At 34.4% G+C, this 24,153-nt stretch overlaps 1 protein-coding gene across 15 annotated transcripts in view; it reads right to left on the minus strand.

The window, feature by feature from the left end:
• Positions 1–24,153, minus strand: part of EYA4 (EYA transcriptional coactivator and phosphatase 4) — a 287,111-nt gene that overhangs the window by 59,563 nt on the left and 203,395 nt on the right. For 10 of the 15 annotated variants that reach the window (XM_019732796.3, XM_019732795.3, XM_019732792.3 and 7 more), the window contains 2 exons: positions 6,005–6,129; positions 4,320–4,388 (listed from right to left, as the gene is read on the minus strand). In XM_019732796.3, the coding sequence (XP_019588355.1) occupies positions 4,320–4,388; positions 6,005–6,129 (194 nt within the window). The remainder of the gene's footprint in view (positions 1–4,319; positions 4,389–6,004; positions 6,130–24,153) is intronic. The other 5 variants (XM_074333606.2, XM_074333605.2, XM_019732800.3 and 2 more) reach the window with 1 other exon arrangement.

A 24,153-nucleotide genomic window follows, 5' to 3' on the forward strand; every position in this document is an offset into this window, starting at 1 on the left:
TTATCCATTTGCAATTTAGATGGTTTTAATAGAGACAAATCGTTTTTTAAAAAGCTCAAATTAATTTTAATATATTGATATGATTGGATTCTATTTTTCTTACCTTTAAAAGTAATCTACAGACTAAATCAAAATTGTATGTGATATTTTCAGGTGTGTCACCTATGGCTACAGAATCACTGATGTCTTCAAACTCCAACCTTCATCCATATCCTCATACACATTAATTTCAAAGCAAATTTCATATCATCCTTTCAGATTATCTTTAGAACTCAAGGATAACATTAATGTATTTTTATTTTGGAGAAAGTCTGTTTTATTATCATATTAACATTCATGTTAATATGTTGCAATGTCAGGCTTAATCCTTGAAAGATAAAGTGGTCCAAGTAATTTCCATTTTATATTTCATCTTCAGAAATATGTATTTAACCTAGTGTCTACTTAGAAGACTGTAGGTTTGTAATTCCAAATACTCTCCTTTTTGAACCACAAAATTACACATAGCAACTGCTGACAGCTTAGGTTCTACAAAGAATTTCAGGAGGAGTTAGATCAGGAAGGATACAATTTATAACACTGCAGGGGAGCAAGAAGTTTTGCCTGCTGGTTGGTTGTAATAATTGGTACAGCCTATGATTTATGTTTGTTTAAATCAACATATTGACTCAAAAATCTGTAAGCACCAAGTATCTTTCATTCCTAAATATCCATAACGTATTTAATTTACAAAAATAATTTGATGAAGCAATCTTTGGCTCTCATTCAAAAAAGCAAATCTAAAAAGTGTAATGCCACACTACTGCATAAACATATAATATTCAGAAACAAATCAATTACATGTGAGTCAACTGTCTATATATTAAATATTCTGGAAGATCCTTTTTATGATATGGAGATTAAATATAGAAAACACCATGACCCTGATTAGAAAGTATGATTTGGTGTTTCCACAAACCCTTTCTTTGAAGTATTTTCTTAATCTCCATGTAGAATCAAATCTTCCCGCCCTCTACAGTGCATCACCTTGAACACATTAGGTACTCATTATTTTCTTGTCTTTCCCCTCTGCTAGACTTCTGGTCTCTTGATGGCCAGTATCGTGTTGTATAGGTCATTGGGTTCCCATTTCCTAGCACAGAGACTGGCATCTAATAAGAACTCGACACATTTTAATTGAAAAAGTGGAAATTCAGTCTTAGATGCTATCCTAAGAACTCCCAATAGATCTAAACATTTTTGTATATAAGGTATAGCTAACCATGAATCTTGACACCACTAAGCAAATGGGAGTCTTTCCTAAATTTGGAAGTAACTTTTCCTAAGATTGGCAAGCATTTACATGCATGAATACGCATACACATGGAGTATGTCTACTTCATGTATAGCATATATTATATAGATATAGATATAGATGATATAGATATAGACATATTTATGCTAGGGGTTGGCAAACTACATCCTACGTGCCAAATCTGCTATTTTTTTGTATAGTCCATGAGCTAAGAATTGAATGGCTTTTACATTTTTAAGTAGTTGAAAAATGTCAAAAGAAGAATATTTTGTGACATGTGAAAAATTTTATGAAATTCAAGTTTTAGTGTTCATAGATCATGTTTTATCTGAACAGAGCCAAGCTCATTCATTTACGTTTGTCGATGGCTGTTTTTTGTGTAACTGTAGTGAAATTTAATAGTTACAATAGAGATCATATGACCTGCAAAGCCCAAATATTTACTATCTGACCCTTTACAAAAAATGTTTGTTGATCATTGATCTACATGCTAACGTATAATTGCATTTATTCTATTTTGATTAATAGATCTATGTTTTAATAATTCTACAAGTGACAAAAATTTGAAAGGAAAATTAGTTTCCAGTATAAATCTGCAGATGTAATTACATAATCAGGATTAAGGTGATGAAACATTTTAAATTAGAGTAATAATGTAATACATTTAAACAGATGTAGTATGGTAGAATATTAAGGTGATACTATGAACTCATTCATATTAGTAAAAGTCGCATAATTAAAATTATCTTTTTGAAAATCTCAAAGTTAATGGAAACATCTTGAAAAGACACTAAATTAGTTTTTGCTTTTTCCTTTTTTATTATAATAATTTTATGAAATGATCCAATTCCAACAATTAAAACATAGAGTTAAAAATAAAATAGTTTACTATCAAAGGGAGAGATTATGTACCAATGCTTAGTTTGCGTTATAAACACCCGACATAAAAAAGTCATTAAAATTCATTAAAAATTTCATATCAGTATGCCACCAAAACCATATCATTAATAATAAAATTATACCTAACGTTTTGTTGCTAAAAGTTTGCCTTCAGTGGCCACATATTCTGAATGCAGAAGAATTTATTATCTGACCAAACATCGGGGAGTCTTTTAACACGATGCATGTTTTCATTTTCCTTAAAAAGGTGTTGCCTAATTATTATTAAATTATTGATTAAAGAAGGAAATATACTGGTATTTATTACCAAGCAACTTACATACATTATCTAATTTACGACAAAAAGCCTTGTCAGGGAAGGGTTATTAACCTTCTTTCATGGAAAGACATGGAAGCACAGAGAGGTTCAGTAACTTGTCCATGGCAACACAGCTAGTAAGTGCAGGGTTAAGATTCAGATCCATGGTCCTCCTGACACATAAGTTCTTGTTCTTGTCACTTGGCCACATGACTCTTAACATTAACACTAAGAACCAGAAAAACTTGATGCCTAACACTCTGAAAAATGTTTCTGGTCAGGATTAGATATAAATTACTAAATATTAAATATATGTATTTACTATTGCAAATCTGTCTGTGTTATAGTAATTCTACTCTAGAACAGCCCAACAGCCAGTAATACAGTAGTGTTTTTTACATCATACATGTTTTGAAAGGTGGTCAAATTTAAACTATTTTGTGACATGAAAATTATGTTAATTTAACTGCAAGGTCCATGAATAAAGCTTTATTGGAACCTAACCACACTAATGCATTTATGTATTGTCTGTGGCTGCTTTTGAGCTATGAAGCCATTGCTGAGCAGTTGAGACAGAAGTGGTATGGCCTATAAAGCCTAAAATATTTACTATCTGTCTCTATAGAAAAAGACCCCTGAGATAGGTTGAAGAGGAACTAAATTCTGGCAATATTTTTTAAGTATGAAAAGTATACAAATATTTTAAGTGTGAAATTGAAAAAAAAATTGAAACTAAAACTTTAAAAGCAAAGTAATGGGCATAATGGAGTTTTCTTCATTCAGTGGTCATTACAGAGAGTGCCAAAAAAAATGTATACACATTTTAAGAAAGGAAAAAGCTGTATTAACTGTAATACTAAATATACACCGAAAGCAAAAGATGAATACAAGTCACGTTTGACTTTTGTAATTACAAGAGGTGCTCAAAGTGGTTACCATCAGCGTCCAGACACTTCTGATTATGATGAACTACTGCTTGAGCACAGATGACATTTCCTAAAATGTGTATACATTTCTTTGGCATCCCCAGCATTCTAATATAATCTGAGATACAGCAAGGTCCAGCCAAACTGTGCCTTGTCTAACTGCTTGTTTGTAATGCATATTTCCAATAGGCAGTGAGCTCCTATTTAATCTGAAAATTGGGTGGTTCCGCCATAGTGTTATGTTTCTGTTTTTATTTTTAAATTTTGATAGCATATTAATTTTTGACTTAGGAAAAGTTTGTTTATACATATATATGAACATAGTAAATATCTATAGTTCAAAACATTTTAAAAGACAATATTAATTTACAATTTTAAATATATATTTTTTATCATTTATAATGTTTTAAATGATGGGATTTTGAATCTTAATGCTATTTTAAGAACTTTAATTGGAATATTTAAGACAGTCTGTAAAATAGCAAGTATGTCTTCCCATGTTAAGAAATTAATTTAAAATATGAAAGTCTAAAGGTTATAAAGATAATTGAATTTGTATGTACAATTTACTTCAAATGTTCTGATTGACATGACTTCTGTGCTCAATTAACCACTTAATAAATTGGTATGTAGTTAGAAAAACAATTTTGTAAAATTATGAAAAGAATCTAAGAAAAGAGTACTACTGATTCAAGGAACCTAAGATGAGAATACTGGTTGATACGAAAAACATAGCCAGCTGTTATCAATAAACAACTAAAAGGCACGTTCATTTCTCCTTTTTCTGTACAAGTGCTGAACACAGAAAAGAGGGTGCAAACATAGAAATAGCAACAGAAAGCAAACCAGAAGAGCAAATCCACACAGCCAAACACATGCAGTGTACCATCATCTCTCATACTTGTTGCGGAAGAGGGGGTGTTGCAACTCAGCAACCAGTCTGCAGTGTTTAAAACAGTCATGTTGTCCCCTGAGAACAGGAACGGTATAAGGGTTCATTGTCTGAATTCCTGCTCAGTGTACAAGAATAGTCTCCAATGCATGTACTGGTTTCTGACCTTTTTGCCAAAATTATAACTGCATGGTATGACTTTTACATTTTAGTTTATCAGGTCTGTTTTAGTTCAGTTAAATATACACACGTGATAATAAGTGAACTCTCAGGTCTGATTCCAGAGTGCATGGGCTTTGTAAAAATCATATTTGTACCAAGCTAAAGTTTAAATATTAATGTTCTTACTCCAGAAGTCATCACTGAACAATCTTATAAATTGGTAATCCTATAATTAATTAGCTGAAACTATAGATGCATGTTTAGAGACAAATAAACATTATAAACAAGGAAAATGTTAATCTACAAAGGGTTTGGTGTAAAACATTATTAAATACAGGCAAGTTGCAATGCACACAACTTTACAAAGAAAGTTTTAGACTGCACAGTTATTCTGAAATAAATGGAAAGAGGTGTATCAGTTTCATAAATACATATTGAAAATTTCAAAGAAAATATGATGTGGCAAATGCTGATATCTAGTAAGATAGTTTGTAAATTAAAACAAATGTCATATATGCTCTCACTTATTGACTAAAACACTAGATCTATAAATCTTCAAAATGATTGTGCGTGATTTAAATTCATGTGTGTGTGTATATATATATACACACACACACATCTCAGTCCCATTTGTGGTGACAGATGTGCTGCTGAGATTAGCTTTCTCCACTTGGAGCTACCAGGAATATATATATATATATATATATATATATATATATATATATATATATATATATATATATATATAGTTTCTCTATATATTCTGATGCAAAAATTAGGTCATATTTTCGGACAGGTTGAATGCCTTTTATAAAAGCAATAGGGCAGAATATTTGAAAAAACTGTTATTGTTGCCATAGTCTATGGAATAGTTAAGCGCTAATCAAATGAGAAGGTATCTGAAAAAAATATTCAATTCCTATTTTAAATATATGTTAGATATTATTCTCTTTGAAAAGAAAATTGCAGCAGATATATATATTTCCCAAAATTATTTTTAAGAAAAAAATATTTTAAGAAGAAATTTGGGGTGGGCTTTCTCTCTCTCATAACTCAAAATAAAACCAAAAGATAGGATAATTTCTTTCCTTCTTGTTTCTCTTTTTCTTCATTCTCTCTCTCTCTCTCTCTCTCTCTCTCTTTCTCTCTCTCTCTCTCTCTCTCTCTCTCTCTCTCTCTCTCTCTCTCTCTCTCTCTCTCTCTCTTTTAAGATCCAGTACTAATCCTTTGGCCATATTTTATACATATTTTTTAGAATATTTACAAGGGCAAATGCAAAAAGGAAGCCTCACTACAGGCCTTCAAAATGTTGCTCAGGGCTATTCTTTCTGAATGTTTGCAGTTTTAGAGAAGAAGAAAAAAATTCAAGAAAATGAACAGCACAACAAATAATCCTTTAACTATACATTCCTTGCATATAATGCTGATTATATTATTGCTAATTAGATATTCATTTATTAGCAGATCCCTAATGTGAAATTGCAGCAAATATTAAAATGTGCTTCTGGGTGTCTTCAAGGTTGTACACTTACCTCCTGTCCCATTTGTGGTGACTGATGTGCTGCTGAGATTAGTTTTCTCCAGTTTGGAGCTACCAGGAGTATCACCACCTCCAACAAGAGGATGAGGACTTGCTAGGTCCTGCATTTCCATAGACCTATTACAGCAGGAAGTAGCAGAGCAAAAGTTAAAATTTCAGCAGTGATTTCTTAATAAACTTAAAATATTATTCACTAAGCATATATGTGATCTCACAATAATAAAAATTGAAACCAGTAGCTAAGACTTTTTGGTTATATATGTGAACATGCCAGTCCATTAAAAATAAATAAATAAATAAAATAATCTTTTACAGTAGTTAAGCCTCATAATTTGTTTGTTATTTATAACTGGATAAAAACTCAGACCTGCAGGAAGAAATACAAAGTGACAGAAAGGTAAATACATAAGATTATTATTTTTTTATCGTAATTCATGACAGACAGCCAAATGAAGCAAAAAAATTAACACCACTGTATTGTGTAATTTATAACATGGTACAGAAGTAATATAAATGACAACAGCTCAATTATATTCTTTTAAGATTCTTTCATTTGACCTGAGGTGTTATAATAAACTTGAATAAGAAGTAAATTTAGGATATGTCAAGTAATACCTACTATTAAATATTAATAAGAAAAATACAAACAAGTATAAAAGTGTCAACAGAATAATTGAAAAATTTTTAAAAATGTGATTTACCCCAAAGAAACCAGGAACAGAGAAGGAAGGAAGGAAGGAAGGAAGGAAGGAAGGGAGGGAGGGAGGGAGGGAGGGAGGGAGGGAGGGAGGGAGGGAGGGAGGGAGGGAGGAAAGAAGGAAGAAGAGAAGGAGAGAAGGAGAGAGGGAGGAAGACCAGGAGGGAGTGAGGGAGAGGGAGAGAGAGAGACAGAGAGAGAGAGAGAGAGAGACAGAGAGAGACAGAGACAGAGAGAGAGAGAGAGAGAGAGAGAGAACATATGTGAAAGATAGAAAACACATACTAACATAGCATACTCAAACCCAACATATCAATGATTACACTAAATATCAATGGACTAAACTCTCCAGTGAAAAGCTAAAGATAGTCATTGTTATATTGGATTAAATAACTTAGACCCATCTTTTAGGAGTCTATAAGAGAAGGATTTTAAATACAAGCACACTGTGAGACTATGGTGTGCTGCCCAGATACCCAGCTCTTTCACTGAAAAATTCTTTCCTATAGCTGTGGGGAGCATTACCAACTGGCAGCACTCAACTGAATTCCTTTCCAGGACTTTCCCTCAACTAAATTAATAACTTTACTCAAGATCACACCCTTTCTGGGTGTAGCCCTCATCTATTGACTAGTCAATGAAGGGGTGTAGAGACTACTCTCCCTACCATCAAGGTCTCCTGAGTCTAGAGCCCCCATAAGTTCATCTGAGGCCTTTGTTGCAATTGTACTAAAGATCAATGTCTCTCAGTCCAAAAATGGTTCCTTCATTCTCCCTAAAGTTATTACTACTGAAAGTACAACCCAATACACTCCTGGCACCATCTCCATCTCAGAGTCTGCTTACTCGGAGTCGGAACAGTGATAAGGCCCAAATAGGTTCAGGGTAAAGGATGGAAAATGATATAACATGCAGATAACAAACATAAGATAAATGTTTAGGCTATAATAATATCTCACCAAATAAGCCTCAAGAAGAAAAGTATCAGCAGATATAAAGAGTGAAATAGAAAAATGAAAAAAAAGATAAATTCTTCAGGAGGAAATATTAATCTTAAATGTTTGTGAATCTAGTAGCTGAGTTTCAAAATACATGAAGCAAAACTAACACAATTTTTAAAGAAAGTAGCTGACAAATTCATAATCATAATTAGAACTTTTATAACACACTTCTCACAGTAACCAATTAGATAAAAAATAAATTTAAAAAATGCAGAAGTATATTTAAAAAATACATAAATATCACCAATGTGACATAATTGACAGTTATAGTACATTAATATCCAATAATTATTGAATGCACATTATTTTCAAGTGCACATGAATGTCTATCAAAGGAACTATATGATGGGACATAAGTATCATTAGATTTTAAATTAAATCTTATAGATTGCAATATCTGACCACAATGAATTAAGTTAGAAAGTGATATTAATAAGATACAAAAATAATCTATAATATTTGAAAATTAAATACCACACTTCTCAATAACCTATGAATCAAAGAAAAAAATCAAAATTTAATGTAGAAAATATTTAGGGCAAAATAATAAGGAAAACACATCAAATCATATATAGTCCACAGATCTTTGATGAAGAAGCAAAAGCAATACAGTGGAGCAAAGATACTCTTTCCAACAAATGGTGCTGGGACGTCTAGACATCCACATACCAAAAAATATGTCTAGACATAGACCTTATAATGATCACACACAAAAAACATAATTCAAAATTTATCATAGATCTAAATGTCAAGCAAAAAATTATTAAAATCCTAGAAGATAACATAGGAGAAAACCCAGATGATCTTGGATATTACTTTTGGTTTTTAGGTACAAAACCAAAGATATGATCCATGAAATAAAAATTGATAAGGTGGACTTCATTAAAATTAAAAACATCTGCTCTGAGAAAGACAACGTGAAGGGAATTAGAAGAAAAACCATGGCTGGAAGAAAATATTTGTAAAAGACATACAAAAGACTGCTGTCCAAAATATACAAAGAACTCTTAAAACTCAGCAATAAGAAACAAACAACCCACTTAAAACATGGCCAAAGACCTCAACAGACACCTCCCCAAAGAAGATATGCACATAGCAAATAAGCATATGTAGACATGCTCCACATCATATGCCATCAGGTAAATGCAAATTAAAACAAGAATGCGATACCACTTCACTACCTATTGCAATGGCCAAAATCTGGGACACTGACAACATCAAATGCTGGCAAGAATATGGAGCAACATTGTCGATGAGAATGCAAATGGAACAGTCACTTTGGAAGGAAGTTTGGTGGTTTCTTATTAAACTAAACATATTCTTATCCAGCAATCATGCTCCTTAGTATTTACTGGTAGGAGCTGAAAATTTATATCCACAGAAAAACCTACACACAGATGTTTACAGCAGCTTTATGCATAACTCTCAAAACTTGTAAGCAACCAAGATTATCTTCAGTAGGTACAATGGATAAATTCTGGTACATTCAGACAATGGACTATGATTCAGCACTAAAAAGAAATGACCTATCAAGCCATGAAAAGTCATGGAGGAGCCTTAAGTGTATATTACTAAGTGAAAGAAGCCTGGAAAAGGTTACATACCATATGACTCCAACGATAAGGAATTCTGGAAAAAAGTAAAACTGAGGAGAAAATAAAAAAGATCAGCGGTTGCCAGGGCTGAGGATGGAGAAGGGATGAATAATCAAAGCACAAGGAATTTTTAGGACAGTGAAAATACTCTGCTTGATATTATAATGAAGGATACATATCATCATATATTTGTCCAAACCCATAGAATGTATACCACCAAGAGTTAACTCTAAGGTAAACTATGAACTTTGGGATATTATGATGTTTCAATGTAGGTTCATACTTGGTAACAAATGTGCCATTTTCAGGTGAGTGATGCTGATAATGGGGGAGGCTATGCATGTGGGGAGGGGCAAGGGGTATATGAAAAATCTCTGTCCCCTCCTTTCAATTTTGTTGTGAACACTAAACTTCTCTAAAAATAGAAAAAAAATCAAATCAAAATTTGAGGAATGCACATAAAGCAGTGGTTAGTGAGAAATTTATATCTTTAAATGGTTATATTAGTAAAGGAGAAGAGTTTGAAATCTGTCATCTAAGTTTTCCTCTTAAAAACCAGTGAAAGAAAGCAAATTAAACCTAAAGTAAGTAGAAGAGAGGAAACAGTAAAGAGCAGAAATCTCTTAAATAGAAAACCTATGAACAATAGAGACAATTTACAAATCTAGAAGATGATCATTAGATATTAAAGATATTTAAAAAGATAATAAAGGAATGTTTATGAATAACCCAATGCCAAATAATAACTTAGATGAAATCAGTGAATTTCTTGAAAGACAAAATTCATAAAAACTGACAGGTCAGAAAACAGAAAATCTAAATTTAAAAAATTGAATTATAATTAAACACAAAAAAATCTCCACAGCCATATGGTTTCATTAGTGAATGCCAGCAACATTTAAGGAAAAATAACAATATTTTATAAATTCTTTCAAAAAAAGAGGAGGGGATATTTTTCACCCCATTGTACAAGACCAGAATTACACCTGATCCAAAATCTGCCAAGGACAGTATTAAGAAAAGAAAATTATGAACTTATATTTCTCATGAACATAGATAAAGAAAAAACAAACTAACACAATATTATCAAATGAAATCTAGTAATAAAAAAGATGATATATCATGAACAAGTGTGCTTTATCCCAAGAATGTAAGGTTGATTTAACACTAGAAAATCAATTACTGTAATTTAATAATTAACAGAATATTTTTTCAACGGGTTTAAAACACATTTGAAAATATTAGTCATCCATTCATGACACAAACTCTCAGCAAACCAGGAAAATAATATTGTTCCCCTATCTGATAAAGACCATTCTTGAAGTATCTACAGATTACATCATATTTAATGATGAAATATTGACTATTTCCCCCTAAGATCAGAACCAAGACAAGGATATCTTTTTTTCTCACTTCAACACAACACTTGACTGGCAATCTTAGCCAGTACAAAAGACAAAAATAAGTAACTAAAAGAGGTAATGTTTAGAAAGAAAGAAAAATTTTGTTAATTCACAGATAACAAAGGTATGTAAAAAATTCTGAGAAATCTATATATTTTAAAAAAAAATTAACAGAGATAATGAGTGAATTTACCAAAGTTTTAGGTACGAGAGGCTTGCCAATACTAATTAAAAACATGAACCAAAAATACCTAAACACTTTAGTCAGTGTCTTTCCAGTTCAAATAGTGAAATTTCAAAACAGTCATGGTTCCAGAGTTTGGAGGTTGGACTATTCAGTCTCACTCTGGCTTAGAGAGTTGACATTTTTTATAATTAAAAGAGGCTTTGGAGAACAGACATCCATTATTCCTATGAGCTAACTATATAGCACTGCCTTTCAGATGTTTTGTAATTAACTCTGAAACCTCAGATACTTTTTGAGTCTAATTTATACAAAATACTAAATAAGAATATAAAATTTTTCTTAGAGTTCAGCAGCAGAAAATGATTAATAAGTACCAGCTTTTACTAGTATGTATTGTATGACACATTCTATGTTTGGTGCTTCATATATATTATCTCCATTAATCTTTACAATAACACGTTGAATTCCATATTATTTTCCATAATTTAAAGATGAAGAAATTGAGTCTCAGAGAGGATACATAGCATGTAAGTAGAATGACCAGCACCAGAATTTGAACTCCTGTCTATCTAATACCAGAGCTCATACATTGTATATTCTATCTTTCTATCACATATCGTATATTTCCCATTTTAAAAAGTGACTTTTATTCTTTTACTCTGTGAAACCACAAATCCGGAATGCATATCCCTGCAATATAACATTGTGAATGGTTTTCAAAAATTGCTAAAGTCAATACAAACATCTACTCTGCCAAATACTATATTTAAAGGTGACTCTCTTTTCCTCCCAGGATATCTCCTTCAACTTTCTTAGAATGGTCTTTATGACATTAGGCCATATAAATACTAGCATCTACCGGTATCTGGACAATTTAAAGTATGAACTTATCCATAAACACAAAATCTCACTAAAGTAGAGAAAATAAGGCAGAATTGCAGGTCACATGCAACTAGTTTCTTGGTTCTTTTTTGCTATTCTTCTGTAGCACAGATGAAACGTATTTCTAACAAACTGAAAAATCATCTTCAAACTCCAGGAAGAACAAGCTTTACATTTGTGCATTTAGAGAGTGGTTTTAACTCAGAAACCATAATTCCTTCTGCACAAATCCTGGTAATGAGTCATAGCCTGTTTATTTACAGGCTGAGATTCCATCATTTCTTCTTGACCCAAGAAATGCAAAAGCGTCCTGGACTTTCAAAAACGCTCACTCATGCCTGCTTTTCCTCTTTGTATAAACTAGGTGGTATGTATTCATGCCCGTTTGTCCCAGGTGCTCAGTCCATCTAATTAGCCAGTTTTCATTTTGACCATCAGAATGAGTTCAAGGGCAAAAGTTCAGGCATTTGCTTTACTCACGACTTCCTTTTCTAAGTAATGTAAGCCTTCGTTCTCCTTGGCTGAAAAGTAGGAGTAACAACATCAGCTTCTACTTAAATAATGAAAATGCAAGCACTGTTAGGGCAGGGATTATTTTCTTCATTGTCTTTTTCTTCTACACCTAGAATTGTGCAGGGTGCTTTGTGGTTGCTAATGAACAAATCATAAAGTAGGAGTGGGAAAAATATAGATGAAATGATTTGAGTTACTTGGAGTCAAATGTAGTCTAGAGCTTCTTCTATAGCACAGATGGAATTTATTTCTAATGAACTGAAATATCCTCTTCAAACTCAAGAAAGAGGAAGCTTTACATTTGTGCACTGAGCATCTACTGTGTTCTAGGGAGAGTTCTAGGAATGCATAAGGAATCTTCAAAGAGTTTGCAGGCTAGTGGGAGAGCAAGAGCATAGGTGGAGAGAGACAAGGCTTAGTTCTCTGATAAGAATGTATGTGGAACTTTTCATTTTGTATGTACAGGGTCAGAACTCCCAATGAGTGATGTAGGTAGGTATGTGTGGGGGAAGGGAAGGAAGATGATCTGTATGAGTATAGAAAGCCATTTTGGGGAAAATAAAAAGATAATAGAGTGACCTGGTCAACTTAGATCGGATGAAAGCTGTGGTCACGTCACCACTGAGCACCAGTTCTCAGTCTCTGGAAAAAGCACTGGCCTTTTACAAACATCCAGTAACAATGCCAGGCCATCTTAAACCAACACATTCCGGATTAGGATCCAAGAAACCCTTGTCATAACTACAGATCTGAGCCAGTTTCTCCTCTGGCAGTAAGGTTGGGAGATGTGGATCTCCTCTATTGCCCAGTGTGTATGTCACTGATAGATGGACAGACAGCCCCAGAGAGGCCCTCACTAGCCCATTTCCCCAGACCTGGTCAGAACTGAGTTCTGCCACAGAGAAAAGAAAATGTAGGAGGAAGAAGACCCCTAACAAGAAGGATTGGGGAAGTAGGCCATGAATAATGGGAGCTGTTCTTGCAACTTGCCAGTCCCTGAGGCAAGCATGAATGCTTGCAGTGCAAGTGACCCGTCTGCCAGGGTGACCTCAGGTCCTGGAGTAATAGTAAATAAAGCCCTGAACACACTGTTCTTTGGATGCTTGCACCGTCCTTCCGTTCCAGGGCTTATGACTCTTGACTTGAGACCTGCAACTTTAACAAATTATTCAGATAAAACATGGTCTCCCCATCTAAGAAACGTGAGTGAGGAATTTTTAAAAGCAGTAGCTTTTCTCTCAATTTAGGTTGTCAAAGGCTCCCCTTAATTTGAAAACAGAAAAAAAAAAAAAGCCAACGAATTCTCTAACCATTATTTGAATAATACAGGACTCAAGTTTCTGTTAGATCAGTTATACCACAGTTAATGAAGCAGGAAATTATTTTCCTCTAGAAAGTAGAGTGAGGCCATAATCAAAAGATCTAATGTCATTGATGATACCAAGAAATACATCGATTCTTTTTCTAAAAAAACTTCTACCAGTGAGGATAAAACATTTTATTGGAAGAAGGAATGAGGATTTTTTAATACTAAAAACTAAAAATACTAGAATACTTGAACTAAAAAGGGCAAAGCATTGACATAATGTAAAAAATAAAGTTGGTAACCTATTCAAGTCATGGAATTTCAGGGTCTGAAGGGACATTCAATGTCTTCAACTGCAAAAATACCATTTCATGCTTGAGACTGGAAGTACAGCATTAAGAGTCTGTACTGTACACTCAAACCTGGGCTTTAAACTTCACCTCTGTCATTTGTCAGTCACTGGACCTTAGGCTCAACTATGGAGATAATAATATCCACTGGAGGGCTACTGTGTAAATTAAATAAGATCACATACACAGATTGCACAGCATCTGGCATACAGTATATCTTAATAAATGTTAGCTATTACTACAATTGCTTCTGCAACACTACCAATAAATGTCTGATTTGTCTATATGCATATGTTTAGTTTCAAGAAAATACTTTTCTTCAGAGGCAGCCCAGTTAACTTTCAGATCACTCTTATTATTAGGAAGTTTTCTGTACAAGGTATCCAGAGAAATTTAGTCCTGTAAGAAATATAACCAATTGACATGGGTCAAGTCTAAACCTTCCTTCATGTAACTGCCCTTCAAACATCAAAGAGGACTGTCCTCGCCCAGAACCTTTCTCTTCTAGGTTAAGCATCTCCAGTTCCTTCAGTTCACTTAGGCCATTTCAAACTACGTTATCTTCTTAGTGTTCTCTTCTGAGGAAATTCCAGGCTTTTTCTCAAACTGTGGGACCCACGGTCTTGCAGTTAATGTACAAATATAGCAGGGATATTACAATTCTCACTCTGGACACATCAGAATAGCCTGAAGAGTACATTAGTTTTATTAGCAGATATATTACAGTACTAACTCATAATGAAACCCAGCCGACCAAACCCCTAAGTCTTTGTTCCATGTGATGCTTTAGAGCCCTGCGTCCTCCCAGCTATACTATACATTGCAGTTGGAATCCAAGTAAACGACTTTTCATGTGTTCTTCCTAAATACCATTTTGTTGGACTGAGTCCATTATTTCAGCTTGTCCTGTTATATTCTGGTTCTGCTGTTCAAATGTACTCTTTCCCCGTGCCATTACACCCATAAATATTCTTAGTGTACCCTCAATGCCAAATAACAACAGACATTTTGAATAGGTCAATGTCAAGGACAAATCTTGAAGAGGGTACTAGAGATATATCTCTAGATTTATAACTCCTCGGGAATAGTTACTGAGCTGATAGTGATACTATCATTCATTCTCTATGCTTCTATTTTTTCCTTGTAAATACATGAAGTGCCTTTGACATACACCTTGTTGAATTCCATATGTACTATGAATAATGCATGCCTTTGTTTCTCTTTTCTAATACTGCTGTCATAAAAGACTATAAGGTTGTTCTGGTATGCCTTCTGCTTAGAGAACTTATTCTGAATTCTCGGGATCACAGCCCTTTTTCTAATTATTTATATTAAATTATCTAAGAATACAATTTTAAAACAAACATTTGTAAAGAAGTTCACTGGTCTATAGTTTATTATGTCATATAACGAAACAATGGGTGTGTGTAAGGGGTGATCCAATGCAAGATGGCAGTGTAGGAGGACTCGGAACTCCTCCCCTACCATGAACACACTGAATAGGTACATACACATAGAGCAATTCCTCCTGAGAGACAAATGAGGGCTGACTGCTTAGCTTCTGCACAAAAAGTAAGAGGAACCACTTAGAGAAGATTGGAAAACCACAGGAGCTCTCTGAGAACTGTGAGAACTCTCTGAGATTGACAGTTCTACTGAATACCATTGTTTAAGTTTCTTTCTCCACCTAAATAGTTCAGGCTGGAGCTCAGTCCAGGAGCTCTAGCCGACCTGCAGGGCTGCCATAGCATGTTCCATACAGCACCACCCTGAGCCTGTTCTGGCCCCAGATAGCAAAACCATCAAGGCACCACCAAACATGCACACCAGGCTATTCCACCTCAGGCCCATTTTAGTCCCAAAGAGCCTGAAACCCCGAGAGTGCCCTGAAACCCCATGTTCTAAGCTGCCTCAGCCAGTATCTTCTGTAGCCCTGAGCAGCCAGCCTCCCAGGCACCCCAGGCACAACACAGCCCTGTGTGGCTCCAGCTGGCCAGCCAAAACAGCTGGCACACACAGTCCACATAGAGGTCATTTCTACACAAGACCACCTTTTCACGATTATGAGAGACAGTTGTTTCATCTAATTCAGATAACCAAACAGAGAAAGTCAAACAAAAAAAGGAAGCAGAGGAATATGTTCTAAATGAAAGAACAAGAAAAAAACCCCACCAAAAAATACCCCCCCCAATGAAACAGAGATAATTTGCCTCATAAAGAATTCAACGTAACAGTCATAAAAAATGCTTATTGAACTTGACAGTAGAATATAGGAACTTAGGGGGAATCTCAACAAAGAGTTATAAAATATAATAAAGAGCGAATCATGGATGAAGAACATAACAACTAAAGTGAAAAAAGAAAACAAAAACAAACAAAAAAACCCACAACACTATAGAAAATCATTATGGGATTAGATAACACAGAAGAATGAATTAGCAACCTGGAAGACAGAAAAGTGGAAATCACCCAATCAAAACAGCAAAAAGAAAAAGGAATTAAGAAAAAGATAAAGGATAGTTTAAGGGAGCTCTGAAACAACATCAGGATATAGGGATCCCAGAAGGAGAAGGGAGAGAGAAGGGGACAGAAAGCTAGTTGAAGAAATAATGGCTGAAAACTTTCCTAATCAGGAGAAGGAAGCAGACATGTAAGTCCAGGAAGCACAGAGAGTTCCAAATATGATGAACCCAAAGAGACTCACACCAAGATATATTGTAATTGAAACAGCAAAAGTTAAAGATAAAGCAGCAAGAGGTAAAACAACTAGTCACACACTAGGGAAACCCCATAAAGCTATCAGCCAATTGCTAAGCAGAAAATTTATAGGCCAGAAGTTAGTGGCAAAATATATTTCAAATGCTGAAAGAAAGGAACTTAATACCTAGAATATTCTACCCAGCAAAGTTATCATTCATAATTGAAAGAGAGATAAAACTTTTCTAGACAAGCAAAATTTGAAGCCGTTCATCACCACAAAATTGACTTTACAAGAAATGATAAAGGATCTTCTTCAAGTAGAAAAAAAAAGCCATAACCAGAAATAAGAAAATATATGAAAGAAAAATTTTCACTGGTAAAGACAAACACATTGCATCAGCCATTTAGAAAGTTTATATCAAGGTTAAAAAAACAAAAGTAGCAAAATCAAATATTACTGGTTTTCATGGTTAGGGGACACAAACAAAGAAAATCTAAAACATGATGTCAAAACAAAGCCTATAGGGAGGAACAAAAATACAACACATTTGGAAAGTACTCAAACTTAAAACACCTATCAGCTTAAGATACACTGTTATCGATGTAGATCAATATATATGAACGTCATGGTAACCACAAACCAAAACCTACAAAAGATACCCTAAAAATAAAGAAAAAGGAAAACACTGAAGAAAGCAAAAAAGGGGAGGACAGAGAAGAATTGGAAAAACAACCAAAAGCCAATTAACAAAATGGCAAAAATAACACTCCTCTCAGTAATTACTTTAAATATAAACAGACTAAATTCTCTAACAAAAAGACGTAGGATGGCTGAATGGATAAAGCACAAAAACAAAACAAAATAAAAAACCAATACTCATCTATATGTTGAGTACAAGAGACTTCAGATTGAAAGATACATATACTAAAAGTGAAGCGATAGAAAAGATATTCCACTCAAATGAAAATGAAAAGAAATCTGGAGTAGCAATATTCATATCAGACAAACTGGATTTTAAAACAAAGACTACAAAAAGAGACAAAGAGAGGCATTACATTGATCAAGGGGTCAATCAAAGAAGAGAATATAATATTCATAAATATCTATGCATCCAACATAGGAACATCTAAATATATAAAGCAAATACTAACAGACATAAAGGGAGAAATTGACATTATTACAATGATATTAGGGGATTTTAATACCCCATATGCATCAATGGGTAGAAAATCCAGACCAAAAAAAAAAAAAAAAAATCAATAAGGAAACACTGGCTTAAATATCATATGAAAAGATGTTCAACATCATTAATCATCAGGGAAATGCAAATCAAAACTGCAAAGAGTTATCACCTCACACCAGTTAGAATGGGTATTATAAAAAAGTCAACACATAACAACTGTTGATGAGAATGTGGAGAAAAGGGAACGCTTGGGCACTGTTAGTGGAACTATAAATTGGTACAGCCACTATGGAAGACAATATGGAGGTTCATCAAAAAATTACAAATAGAACTTCCATATAACCCAGAAATTCTGGTTCTGGTAATTTATCCAAAGAAAACAAAAACAAAAACATTGATTCAAAAAGATATATGCATCCCTATGTTCACTGTAGCACTACTTACAATAGCCAATATATGAAAGCAACCTAGTTATCCACCCATATAAGTAGATGAACGGATAAAGAAGATGTGAGAATATACAGAGAATATAAGAAAGGAAAACTGTATTAAAATTGTAATACTCAATATATACTGGTAACAAAAGATGAACACAAGTCACGTTTGACTTCTGCAATTATAAGAGGCGCTCAAAGTGGTTACCATCAGCATCCAGTCACTTCTGATTATGGTAAACTACTGCTTGAGCAACATTGACCAAAGTGTCCACTTGTATAAACTTTGGGATATATATATGATGGAATATTACTAAGACATAAAAAAGAATGAATCTTACTATTTGAAACATGTGTGAACCTAAATGATATTATCATAAGTGAAATAGTCAGAGAAGGACAAATACCATATAATTTCAATTACATAGGGATCTACAAAACAAAACAAAACAAAACAAAACAAAAAACTAAAAGAAATGAAGAAACAAAACAGAAACAGACTCAGATACAGAGAACAAACTGATGGTTGCCAGTGAGGCGTGGAGTTGGCAGAGGGGTGAAAAAGGGGAAGGGAGTAAGAGGGACAAACTTCCAGATGTAAAATAAATAAGCCACAGGGATGTAGTGTACAACACAGAGAATATAGTCAACAATATCATCGTAACTTTACACAGTGATAGATGGTTACTAGTCATATTGTGGTGATCACATTTTAAGGTGTATAAATGTCGAATCACTATGTTGTACACCTGAAATGAATACAATAATGTATGCCAACTATGCTTTAGTAGAAATAAAAGAAAACAATGAAAAAATGATTTTTGAAAGAAATTTGGTGATAAAATACACATAAGATATGTGCTTTATTAGATAATAATATGGAATGGAAATCAGGAACATGAATATAAGTCTATGATCTACTACCTAGAAAAAGTTAATGGGTTTGTGTGTAGATGGTTTTCCAAATATCGTCTCAGTTTACAGGGCTCAGTAAATAACACTGAGAGTCTGCCATAGACCAGCATTCTGTACTCCCTTCCTTTCTATGCCAAGACATTCTGTATCTTTATGAGGTTATTCAACCCATTCACTTTGAGTGCAAGGAAGTTAGCACCTGCCATGAGGGATCAGAATGTGAAATGTGATGAGAGAGCCCTGTGATAAGTGCCTGACCTTAGCAAACAAAAATAAAGCCTCCAAGCAAAAGATGAAGAAAATGCAGTGATACACAACACAGAGCATTATGTGGCTCTTGATATCAGCAATTAAATTCCACTCCATAGGAAGCAGTGGTTGAGGCTGTGCGCAATTCATGAACAGCAATGCCAGGAGACGTCAGGGAACTCCCATCCTTGTGACACTATAACATGATAGTCTCCATTTAGAAAAAAAAAAAAAAAAATTTCAACCAGCCAGCCATCTTAGTGATAGGAACCTGGGGCCCATTTCTCATCTGGCATAATACTTCACGGAGCAGGTCCAAATACAATGCAGGGCCCTTGAATTCAGCAGGAGCTCAGCACTCTGATCTGTGCCAAAGCGCAAGATGAGAAATGGGGCTGGTATAAATATTCATTGGGAAGTTACAGCCAACCTCCTTGCACTGTGTGTTTAGTGCAACTCAAAACTGCTCCACCTGGTCCCTTCTGGCTCCCTCATGTCTACCAGGGGCTGGCAGCTGGGAGGCAAGGCCGAGCCTTAGAAATCTTTTAATTTGCTGTAGCACCAGAGGGGCAGGCAGGAGGGATGACAATGCATATGCTGGGATTCAATTACAGGGCTGTCTTTTTCCCAGGTGGTAGGCAACACTGACTGCAGAGAATTCAATGCTTCCGTCTGTTAAGGTCCCTTAGGAAATGATTGGTGGTTTGCAAATGCTGGGGGTGTGGAATAAGGCCCTGTGGTTGGCCCTCACAACAAAAGTCTTGGCAAAAATTATCAAGCAAATTGAATATTTAGTTAGGTTCACATGCAATCTTTACCCTTCTCCGGGAAAAGGAATGGCTGTCCCTCAGTCTGAAATATGTTACTGTTTAGACAATAAAATATAAGAGAAGTTTTGAGATCAACTGTCCCATGAAACTCATTGCCAAAAAGGTTTTTGTTTTTTAATTTGTTTTATTTTTAAATTTGTATATTTTATTTATACTTATCTCAGAATTTAGTATAATTTCATTTTTCTAGCTTTACTGAAAGCAAATTGATCAATAATTTTCAAAATCTAATTCTTTGCTTATCTCACTTTCTTTTTTTAATTTTTATTAAATTTGTTGTGGTGACATTGGTTAATAAAATTATATAGGTTTCAAATGTACAATTCTATAATACATCAGGCACATATTGCATTGCGTATTCAAAATGTTTTAAATATCGCAAAAAATTAGATGTGCTCCAACCATTACCATGTAAGGAGAACATTCAATTTTCTGAATTTCAAGCACTTGAACAGCTCATGTAAACTTGACAAAAATACCAACAGTGTAACTTTCTTTACAATGAAATGGTATAATATCATTAATTTTAAAAACATTAACCTCATTCTATGGTAGTTTGTTCTTCATATTCTACCTGTTAGAAAACAAGGTTCGCTAAATACAAAAGTAAGGTTGTGTGTGGAATGGTCAACCAGTAGTGTTAACTGGATTACTTTTCTATGACTAGTTACTGTGCTAACAATTATAAAAATATTCTATTTTCAGTCTTCAGATAAATGATTTCTTGAAGCCTCAGTGGAGTATATTCATTTAAGATCTCTCCTAGACACACTCATCTAACATATAAATAAGATTATTCTCTTCTTTAAAATATTTCTGTAATTTACCAATATATATAAACTTTCTTTTTCTCCCTTTAAATAAAGTGATGAGAGCTTGACAAGTAGACCAAGTTCACAGAACTGGTCACCGGAAGAGCCTTCATCAGAGTCTGATTAGGAACTGCTGACTGGACTTTGAAACATTTAACTGATGATTGAGGAAAAAAAAATACCCTTCTTACTATTTTTCCCCTCTAGTTGCTCTATTATCATTATTCTTCCCTTCAAAACCCGGAATCTTTAAACTTAAGTCAAAACTTCATATCCTCTTTCTTATCTCACAGTCACCCTTTCTCCAGGTCAATCAGTACCGTGGAGTCTAGCTAGAGTCATCTCCTAATTACTAATCTAATGGGCTTTTTCCTTTCTTTCTTTAACTCTTTGGCCCTTCTTTAGCATTTGACAATGTTCATGACTCTTTAAACTGTCTTCCTCCTCCAGGTACTTAACATTTCTGTAGTGGTCCTTGCTTTCTGGTTATACATTCTCCATTTTCCTTTTCTTTTTACCTCAAGAACCTTGATTTTTTGTTCAGGTATTCATCTCTCATCAACAAAGTTCAGCATCTCAGGAAAAGCTAAATCCACCCTCAGCTCCAGGAAATGGAGGCCTAATTCCTCTCTCAAGTTAATGACTGTTTCAGGTATCATTAGGTAACCGTATCTGTGCCAATGGGATACAAGGAGGGTTTTGCTGGAGATGGCGTGTTAAGTTCTTCGCTCTTCTAGAACCGTTTCCAGAGCCAAACTGCTTTTTCAGCTGGATGTGAATGAGGGAGCAAATATAGTCCTGATTTCTATCACCAGAGAAGTAACAGACTTAGGGCAAGTCCAAAACGGTGAATGGCAGAGCAGAAGGAAACAAAGGAAACTGGTTCCTTGATGAAGTTACCTAGTTTCTCCATCAACCATTCCCGAGGCCATTCTACCTCTGGAATTTTAGTTATGTGAACAAATAAATTACCTTATTGTTTAAAGCTAGGTGAGTCAGCTTCTCTATTACTTGCACTTGAAACCATTTTAACTGATACAACTACTCTTTCCTGGTTTCTTGACGTCACATCTGGCCATTAGTTGTCAGTCTTCTTTGTGTGTCATTCTTGTCCTCTTAACCTTTTATGTCCATAATCTACAGCCTCTGCCCTCATCTCATCTCACTCAGGTAAGCACCCTTCTGGGGAATTTCCACACATATTTAGGTCTTCAACAACTGTTTATTGTTGATGGATTCAAAATCCATCCCTCTTCAGTCCTCGTATCTCTTCGAAGCATCAGTACTTATCTGCAATTCTATATTGGTCACCTGCACAAAAAACTTTCAGACTCTTCCAATGTTATAAGTTCACAGCGAAACTCATCATCACATTCCTTTCACACCTACTCATACACTTATCTCTAACTATACTATTAAATGGATCACTCAAGTCAGGAGGCTAGGTGATATTCTCAAGGACTCAACCTTAACATAGTTCAAACACTCTCAGTGCTTCTGCCTAAATAGATTCTAACATACTCCTTTTCATCTTAATTGCTACTTAAATTAAGTTTTCATAATTCTTCACCTAAACTTTTTGCTACCTGCTATGCTCATCACACAGAACTTAGCAGTTCAATTAGTTTTAAGTATATCCTAACAAGTAGATATTCTATAACTGTACCTCCATGAATGAACAAATAGCTTCCTGTTTTTTTGCTGTTTTTTTGTTTGCTTGTTTTTTGTTTGTTTGCTGTATTTTCTGCAAATCCTCCTCCAGGCAATCATCAGCATTATTTTTTTCTCAAATGCAACTATAACTAAGTCACTACCCTTCTTAAATCACCTCTCATCCCCCCCAAAAAAACACAAAAAAAGTCTCCAGTGGTTTAAGTTCAAATATTTAACAAATATCTACTAATATCTACTACATGTCAGATTCTAGGCTAAGTGCTTTGAAAGAGTTATGATTTTCTTCTTTTAAAAATGCTATAATTTAGGGGAAAGTTGGTAAATGACCATAGCCATAGCAACTATAGGTATCATCATACTACTCTGAATCCAAGAACCTGCGTATATTCTTATTCTGAGCTAGAATATTATCACATCATTTTTATGCTAGGCCTGTACTGGAACTATCTTAAGTTAATATCAACTTATATTAATGCATAAAAATTCCAGAAAATATAGGATTCACTAATTGATACTGTCAGGTACAGAAATCACTACTTTTCAGAAGCTGTTCTAAAATTCTGAATTTACATAAAATGAACATGGTGATTTGATAGCCTTGTGATTCTACTTAAGAAACTAATTCTAACGTATCACATTGTTTAAAATTCAGAAATCACTCAAATTTGTTCATATTTCCCTCAAAGATGTTTTTTTCCCCCTGAAGTAAGGATTATTTGAATCCCCACCATGTAGTAGACAATTTCATACCTTAATTAAAGCCCTTAGTTTTCTTTTATGAACAAAACGGATAAAAATACTCTGCTTTTGTGCCATTCTAGTGTGGCATGGGGGAAAGAGTATGAATTCCCTTATAGTGTAACTGCTATTCACTTTAAATTATTTTGCAATGGGTTATTTCACCTATTTGTAAGACAGTCTACAATACAGTTAGAATCTGGACACTATAGATGCGAAACACCAAAGGAGTCCACAGGAGAGGTGGCTCGGTTACACAGGTGCAACTTCAGCAAGATATAAATTATTAGTAGAATTCAGACAGATGGAGGTGAGAGGACAGGGTATTCTGGTGAGAGGATAAACTTGAGACCTGGAACACAAGCTGGAATGAACATAGCCTGGCACAGGGAAGGAGGAAGAATAGGCTGACGAGAATGGAGAATGTGTGTTGGAGAATTAAAAAAAAGTCTGATTATTAGAATAGCTGGAACTTTCTGAAAGTCAGGCAAGGGAATCTGATGGGGTGAAAGGCCATTGAAGCAGTCATCATGAGAGATTAGTTCATTGGCATTAGCATGGTTTAGAAAAGGGGGAGAACTTATTGACATAGGCTGGTTAGGAAGTTGATGCAACAATTCCGGCAAGAGGTTGAATAGTTTTTGACTAAGGTGGTGATGACAGGATTGAAA

The sequence above is a fragment of the Rhinolophus sinicus genome, chromosome 2, assembly GCF_057876585.1.
Source record: "Rhinolophus sinicus isolate RSI-liver-muscle chromosome 2, RSI-T2T, whole genome shotgun sequence".
NCBI classification, from domain to species: domain Eukaryota; kingdom Metazoa; phylum Chordata; class Mammalia; order Chiroptera; family Rhinolophidae; genus Rhinolophus; species Rhinolophus sinicus.